This window comes from Rhinolophus hipposideros (genome assembly GCF_964194185.1).
Source record: "Rhinolophus hipposideros genome assembly, chromosome: 7".
NCBI classification, from domain to species: Eukaryota; Metazoa; Chordata; class Mammalia; order Chiroptera; family Rhinolophidae; genus Rhinolophus; species Rhinolophus hipposideros.
In genome coordinates, this window is record NC_138053.1 from 64,017,856 (window position 1) to 64,026,214 (window position 8,359).

The window sequence follows — 8,359 nt, forward strand, 5'->3', positions numbered from 1 at the left end:
AAGCTCTTTAAAGGGTGGTGGAGCTGTTTGTGCGTATGAACACTCAGTCTCAGGAAGACCAGGAAGAGCAGCTGCTGGAGAGCTGGACCCCCGTGGAGGGGTGGGAAGACATGGATGGTTCCCCAACCAGCTGAGGCCAGAGAAAGCCAAGGTCGTTGTGGCCCTGCGGGCTGAGAACTGCTTGCTTACGCAGCCCGGATGCAGGACTTGTAGTCCCAGGAGGAAACACTTGCTGAGTCCTTGGTGGGAGATGAAAGTGAGGTCAAGGTGGTCTCTCACCCCCAGGACAGCCCTAGCGAATTACTATGGACTATGGGGAATCGCCTACCATCCCTAATTTAATAGACCGCTTGACTGTTTGCTTGGGAACATATCACCATGTAGTGGAACTGGCGGATGTTAGCTTTTGTGTCTTGACCGGCCGCCAGCGAGACTATAGTGGTATGGCTCCCCTATCTATGGCTCCGTGGGTGTTCCTTTTTGGCCTGCGTCTTGCATTCTTATGTGGAGGGGGGCGGGAGCTGAGACCCTGCATGACACCCTGCATGATACCCAGTTTCCTCACCTGTAAAACGGGATTGACAATATCCCCCCTCAGAATTGCTGTAGGGTTAAATAAGTTATCACTATTTCAAAACAGTACACATGGTGCCTTGCACATCAGTGCTCAATAAATGTTACATGGTCATTAGAGCAAGAACACATGGTGTTCCTAGATTAGCAACATTGAATGCAAGATGGGGAAATAGGAAACTGAGCCTTGTTTTAGGTCACTTGCCTATCCTCCCTTCATCCTACCAATCCCCCCACCTCAGAAGGCCTTGCACCGACTCATCACCAGGGCAGCTAGGTAGCTTAAAGAGCCATTGGATCAGGCATTTTGCTTATTCTCCTAGGGATAAGAATTGATAGATGACTTCCATTTTAAAACTATAATTAGCACCAAAAGCACTTTCAACACCACTTACTGTCAAAGGTGGCCCACATTGTCTAACAACGGCCCTCAGATGGCTAACTGCGCTTCTGGAACACTCCACGAGATGGCACCCTTGCTTTCCAGTGTGGCAACTTGGAGGCAAAGCGTAGGCAAGGCACTGGTCTCCTCCATCTGAAGGGTTAAGGGCCTGGCTTCTGACAAAGGCCCGGGCTAAGGTGACAGGCAGAGGCCACACTGGCCTAAGTGGGACTCAGCCAAGTCAGCCGATCGGCCCCAGCCGGAGTCCGCCTAATTCAGAAGCTGGGGTGAGCTCGAACACGCTGCTCTGAGAACCCTTGCCTTTCACTGGCATTGCCTCCCCGTAGTGCCCCCATCTAGACGGTCACTAGTGGGGAAAACGCGGCAGCACCGCCGAGCTCCAGTCGGCCAGGGCGAGGTCTCACGCGTCCGTGCAGGGACTCCGGCACGCCCACACCTTGACACCAGAGGCGTCAGGTGTGGGGAGGTCAGGGAGGGCCGTGTGGGGGGAGGGACCTGCGTGTACAGAAGCACCCCGCCGGGCTGCCACCAAAGCACAGCCCGGCCACCGGGAGCGTGGGCGCGGGGTGAGGGCGCGGCCCACGGGAGGGGGCAGGGGGGCAGGCCTCAGCCCTCGGGTTTCTATTTCAAACCCCAAAGTTCGGAGCATTCTAAACATGGGGTGGCTGCCCGCCGGCTGCGGGACGCTGGTCGCGGGCTCCCCGTCCCCGCGAGCGCCCGACGCGCCTGGCGCTCCGCCCGCGCCGCCCTCCGCCCTAGCTCCCCGGCTCAGGCCGAGGGCTCGCTCCCGGTCGGTGGGCGGGGCGACGTCAGTGACGTCGCATCCCGTTTCGAGTCCCCGCCCCGTTCTCGGCCCGTATAAAGCCTTCGCCCGGCGTTCGCACTCGCACAAGTGGACGAGGCAGCGGGCGTGCGTGTAGGGAGGCGGCCGGGCTCGAGGGCGAGGGCCAGCTCGGACGGCAGGCGGCCGCGCGACGATGGAGCTCTTGCGGACTATCACCTACCAGCCGGCCGCCAGCACCAAGATGTGCGAGCAGGCGCTGGGCAAGGCGTGCGGCGCGGACTCCAAGAAGAAGCGGCCGCAGCAGACCCCCGAGGAGCCGCAGCCCCCGCAGCCCCCGGCGCAGGTGCCGCCGCACCACCATCATCACCACTCGCACTCGGGGGCCGAGATCTCGAGGATTATCGTGGACCCCACGACGGGGAAGCGCTACTGCCGGGGCAAAGTGCTGGGAAAGGTGAAGAGCGACGGGCTCCCGGCTGCCCGGCGGGAGGGAGGTCTGCCCGGGCGCTCCTGCCGGGGTCCGAGCCGGGCTGCACCCGGAGTCCGCGCGCGCCCGCCGCCCCTCGGTTTTGGGGGAGACATCCCGGCGCGACGGGGGCCGCTCACCTGCCCTCCGCTGCCTGGGGTGCGCTGACGGCGCCCGATTGGCTTTACAGCCTTCACCCCCGGCGGCGCTGTGCCTCCCGGAGCTCCGAGACATTGATCTTGAAGCCAGAAACGAGGGCTTTCTACACCAGACCCTTCTCCCTCCACCTGTTTCCTAGACAATTTTTTTGACAATGTCTTCAGACATTATTTCTCATCTCCCCCCCCACCCCAAACCCCTCCCTAAAGCTCCTCTTTGTAAAGGGAGAAAGAAACAGTTTTAACTTAGTATTTTCAGGAATGCTTTCCCTTTCACGAAGGAGCTCTTAAGTAAACTGCATCCCTCTGTCCACCAGCCCCCCCCCCATATTTTTATCTTTTTTCCTTATATTTATTTATTTATTTATTTAGAAAATATATCTGCCGTCCATTATTCTGCCATATTCAGTTCCTTCTCGGCTTTGTTTCTTTTCAGGGTGGCTTTGCAAAATGTTATGAGATGACCGATTTGACAAACAACAAAGTCTATGCTGCAAAAATTATTCCTCACAGCAGAGTAGCTAAACCTCATCAAAGAGAAAAGGTGTGTATGACTGTTGAGTAAAATATTTTCTTTGTGTGCAGGATGGCCCTTCCCTGTTAGGAAAAATATCTTCTGCATGTGTAAGCGACTGGCTTTTCATAGGTTAAGGGAGACTCAAAAGCCTTATCTTGCTTTTTCTTTTAGATTGACAAAGAAATAGAGCTTCACAGAATTCTCCATCATAAGCACGTAGTGCAGTTTTACCACTACTTTGAAGACAAAGAAAACATTTACATTCTCTTGGAATACTGCAGTAGAAGGGTAAGTGTTAAGTCCTATTTCAGTACATTTACTTCCCCCAAACTGAGATGGCATTCAAATTACATTTAATCTGGGATTGTAGTTGTGGAGGTAATTATTATACTGCAACATTAACTTTCATCACTCATCCTGCAAAAGGAAACTAACTGATTTTGAGAACTTTGTTTGACAGATTCTCTTTTTTCCTTATCTTCCTAGTCCATGGCTCATATCTTGAAGGCAAGAAAGGTGTTGACAGAGCCGGAAGTCCGATACTACCTCAGGCAGATTGTGTCTGGACTGAAGTACCTTCATGAACAAGAAATCTTGCACAGAGATCTCAAACTAGGTAAGCCCTCACTCCAAGTGCTGACTTTTGTATTAGAGGTGTTCTTTTCCTCTGTCTCTTCCTTTTTTTTGGTACGAATGTTCTTAATTGGGATCTAGCCTATGCAATCTTTCTGGCTTTTGAATGGGTGACTTTAATATTAAACCACTGACTGCCTGCCCCTAAAATTGATTTGTGTGTACTTGGTTAGAACACCTTTTCAGAGGGATTCAGGTTTGTTGTGTTTTATCACCTAGGCAACTTTTTTATTAATGAAGCCATGGAACTAAAAGTTGGGGACTTCGGTTTGGCAGCCAGGCTGGAACCCTTGGAACACAGAAGGAGGTAAGAGTCAGAACAGTACATCCTATAGGATATTGTGCAGATTAAATGTGCCTTTATTATTTTCCAGTTAATGTTTCAGAGAAGGTCAGTTGATGCTGAAATTCTATAAACCATGATAATGTTAACTAAAGAAAACACTAATTGCCCACTATGGACCAGGCTAGAGTATCTTATGCCTATATGTTAATTATGAAAGAAATCTGTCTAATGTTTGCCTGATATGTATAAAAATGTCATGCTGTACCTGGTCTCAGTTGATCAAAAACACTGTCATGTTGGCTGAAAAAATTGTACGTGCACTAAAAATAAAATCACTTTGTCAAATGTCAAAATGTTCAAATGCCAAAAAAAAGTCAAATGTTTCCAAATAAATTCAATATAGTACTTTCAAGGTTTTAGCCAGAGAACGAAGTTTAAACAGAATTGTTCCTAATGAGATCTTCATATTTTGTCATTCTAGGACAATATGTGGTACCCCAAATTATCTCTCCCCTGAAGTCCTCAATAAGCAAGGACATGGCTGTGAATCAGACATTTGGGCTTTAGGCTGTGTAATGTAAGTAAATACTCCAAAATGATCAAAAAGCAAATTTCGTTTTAGATTTTGACCCTTGAAAAGAGTTGCTTTATGACCATTTCTAAAGAAGTGTTTCCTTTCACATAGGTATACAATGTTACTAGGAAGACCCCCATTTGAAACTACAAATCTGAAAGAAACTTACAGATGCATAAGAGAAGCAAGGTATACAATGCCATCTTCATTGCTGGCTCCTGCTAAGCACTTAATAGCTAGCATGTTGTCCAAAAATCCAGAGGATCGGCCCAGTTTGGATGACATCATTCGACATGAATTTTTTTTGCAGGTTGGTATGTTTCTTGAGCCCTTTTATTACATCCTATTGATCCCAATTACCCAGCAGTTTACTGAACCTTTTTTCTGATACTCCACAGGGCTTCACTCCAGACAAACTTTCTTCCAGTTGTTGTCATACAGTTCCAGATTTCCACTTGTCAAGCCCAGCTAAGAATTTCTTTAAGAAAGCAGCTGCTGCTCTTTTTGGTGGCAAAAAAGACAAAGCAAGATATATTGACACACACAGTAAGTTGTCAAACTTCTCTGGCTCTTGGGTATCCAATATTTAAATTTTAGAAGTTAGTTAAAGAGATGTATATATTAGCATAATTTAGTCAAGTATCTTTGTATATGATTGAACTTTATATAGCATAACAAATCCACATGCGAATTGTGGGTAATAGCTTTTTGTGTCATATGCATTAAAGTAGGCTTCTTGCATAATTCCAACTGATGGCAATGATAAAAATGTTGTTTTTGCCTTGGATGCTCATAACTGGTTATTAATTCAAAAGAAGGAAATATTGCTAGCTCTGTTCCTACATCGTTAGGATATAATAACACTCGTAATTCTTTCCCTTGATTTACAGATAGAATTTCTAAAGAAGATGAAGAAATTTACAAGCTTAGGCATGATTTGAAAAAGACTTCAATAACTCAGCAACCCAACAAACATAGGACGGATGAGGTATGCCAGAAAAAGGCAAAATAGATATAAACACTGTATATCATTTTCATTCTTTGTTAACTATCACTTGGACTGTGGCGCTCATGGCTCAATCATGTTGCGTTTACTTAATTTTCTTCCAATCCTTGAAAAGGAAAGATTTTTGTCTTAGTTTAGCAATGTATGCGGTTGAGTTACTGCAATTATCTTTTGCCTGGCTTGTGTCCATTGCTTCTTGATCAGCTTTCCCAGCAATTGCCTTGATCTCATCCGAACCTAGAATTCTCAACCTTAAATGAATTTCAGATGCTTGACTCATTGCCTGACTCTTCTCTTTCCTAGGAGCTCCAGCCACCTAGCACTACAGTGGTCAGATCTGGAACACCCGCAGTCGAGAACAAGCAGCAGATTGGAGATGCTATCCGGATGATAGTCAGAGGGACTCTTGGCAGCTGCAGCAGTAGCAGTGAATGTAAGTGGTGGTCAACATCATCTTAAGTTATGAAATTATACATGCCATTGCCCAATACTAAGGAACTGAAGTACTTCTATATTGAAGTGACTAATTGAACATAGAGGAAACAGAAGTAGAGTTATTGAAAGAAGACAAGGAACAATGTTGAGTTCAATGTCTTTAGAATTAGTGGAGGGAAACTTAGCATCTACCAAAGCCTAAGGTATTTGTTGTTGTTGTTGTTGTTGTTAATTATTCTACAAATTTCTCTGACTTTTCAGGTCTTGAAGACAGTACCATGGGAAGTGTTGCAGACACAGTGGCAAGAGTCCTTCGAGGATGTTTGGAAAACATGCCAGCAGCTGACTGCATTCCCAAAGAGCAGCTGAGCACTTGCTTTCAGTGGGTCACCAAATGGGTCGATTACTCTAACAAATACGGCTTTGGGTACCAGCTCTCAGACCACACTGTAGGTGTCCTTTTCAACAACGGTGCTCACATGAGTCTCCTTCCAGACAAAAAGTAAGTGTATCTAATTAATGAAGTCCTGTCAGTTCTTTTGTCTTGCGCTGAAGAAATCTGAAAACAGTGAATAACTCCTGTTTTTTTTCCTTTTCTCTCCCTACCGTTCCTGTTTTTTAGAACAGTTCACTATTATGCAGAGCTTGGCCAATGCTCTGTTTTCCCAGCAACAGATGCTCCTGAACAATTCATTAGTCAAGTGACGGTGCTGAAATACTTCTCTCATTACATGGAGGAGAACCTTATGGATGTAAGTAGTGTGGCTTTTGAGCAGTGATATTTGTAGTCCACAGACCAGTAGCATCTGCATAGCCGCAAAGCTTGTTAGAAATGCAGATTCTCATGTCCTACGCTGTATCCACTGAATCAGAATCTCTGGGTAACGGGGCCACAAATTTCTAGGCCATTCTGATGCTTGCTTCAGTTGGAGAAGCATTCGCTTTTTGAAGAATTAAGTGCACACTGCAAAATTTTTATAGGCACTAACTCTCCCAATCTTTTCCAGGGTGGAGATCTGCCTAGTGTTACTGATATTCGAAGACCTCGGCTCTACCTCCTTCAGTGGTTAAAATCTGATAAGGCCTTAATGATGCTTTTCAATGACGGCACCTTTCAGGTAAATAAACCCTTCAACAAATTGCATGTTTAGGTCCTAAAAAATTATTTTTACCTAGCCAATTTAGTCATTGACTAAATTTTTGTCATTCGTAATATTTAGAGAGAGATCTAATATCTATGTCTAATTTTTAAAGGTGAATTTCTACCACGACCATACAAAAATAATCATCTGTAGCCAAAATGAAGAATACCTTCTTACGTACATCAATGAGGACAGGATATCTACAACATTTAGACTGACAACTCTGCTGATGTCTGGCTGTTCGTTAGAATTAAAAAATCGAATGGAATATGCCCTGAACATGCTCTTACAGAGATGTAACTAAAAGACTTTGTGAATGGACCCTATGGGACTGCTCTTTTCCACTGTGAGATCTACAGGGAAGCCAGAAGAATGAGCTACAGTATGTGGAAGAAGATGGACAGGTGGTGGTACGAAAACAATTCCTCTGTGACCTGTTGGACTGGGTGGAGCCAGACCAGGCTGAGGCATGCAGTTCTTGACTTTGGACAATCTGAGAGTGAACCAGAACGCAGTTTTCCTTGACATACCCGTTTTAAAAGGTTTTTCAGACAATTTCATAGAAAGGTGCATTGACTCTTCTCTCTGTTGAGAGCATTTCAGACAGAGGACTTGGAACTGTGAATATACTTCCTGAAGGGGAGGGCGAAGGGAGGAAGCTCCCATGTTGTTTAAAGCCTGTAATCGAAGCAGCTTTTGGCTGCTTAACTGTGAACTATGGCCATATATAATTTTTTTTGGTTAATTTTTGAAGACACTTGTGGCTGGAAAAGTGCATTCCTTGTTAATAAACTTTTTATTTATTGCAGCCCAAAGAGCAGTATTTATTATCAAAATGTTTTTTTGTTTTGTTTTTTTTTATGTTGACCATTTTAAACTGTTGGCAATAAATAAAGAGTATGGAAAAGCAAAACCAGTCGTCTTCCGTGTTTGGTATGTGCATCACCCCATCACAACTTTCTGTGGTCATGGATTCCTAGCGCTCTGGCAATACACTGAGTATGGCAGCATACTATAAAGTTAGAGCTGTAATTTTTCCAATAATAGTTTCTAGGAAGTCAATCCTTAATACTGGAAATATAATCATACACGCCCTGGGTGGATCTAGCTTGAGAAGAGTATAGCAAAAACACCGCTCTTGTTAGAAACAAATACAGTCCTCCTAGTAAACCTAAAACCAATTTCTCACTGGAGTATTTCCTCAAAACTTGTTTAGCTTGCAGCTAAAAGCTAGTGTAATCCTGTGTAAACAGAGCTCTGCTATTAAGTGTCAGGTACAGGAAGTTTATGTTAACATGGGCAAAACTGCGTTATAATACTTGTACCACCTAAACATATTACTCAGCTGAAACCTGCCTAAACACTTCCAGTGCCGCTGGCCT

The 8,359-nt window shown here is 45.3% G+C and overlaps 1 protein-coding gene across 1 annotated transcript; it reads left to right on the forward strand.

Moving 5' to 3' along the window:
* The first annotated feature begins 1,862 nt into the window (after positions 1-1,862).
* On the forward strand, positions 1,863-7,785 carry PLK2 (polo like kinase 2). Its single transcript, XM_081054217.1, has 14 exons — positions 1,863-2,214; positions 2,821-2,928; positions 3,073-3,189; positions 3,388-3,517; positions 3,754-3,841; positions 4,302-4,397; positions 4,506-4,704; positions 4,793-4,940; positions 5,285-5,382; positions 5,704-5,833; positions 6,097-6,337; positions 6,458-6,587; positions 6,843-6,953; positions 7,090-7,785. Exons 1-14 carry the CDS (start codon positions 1,954-1,956, stop codon positions 7,279-7,281), a joined length of 2,049 nt encoding a protein of 682 aa, XP_080910343.1. The 5' UTR covers positions 1,863-1,953; the 3' UTR covers positions 7,282-7,785.
* Positions 7,786-8,359: the final 574 nt, after the last annotated feature.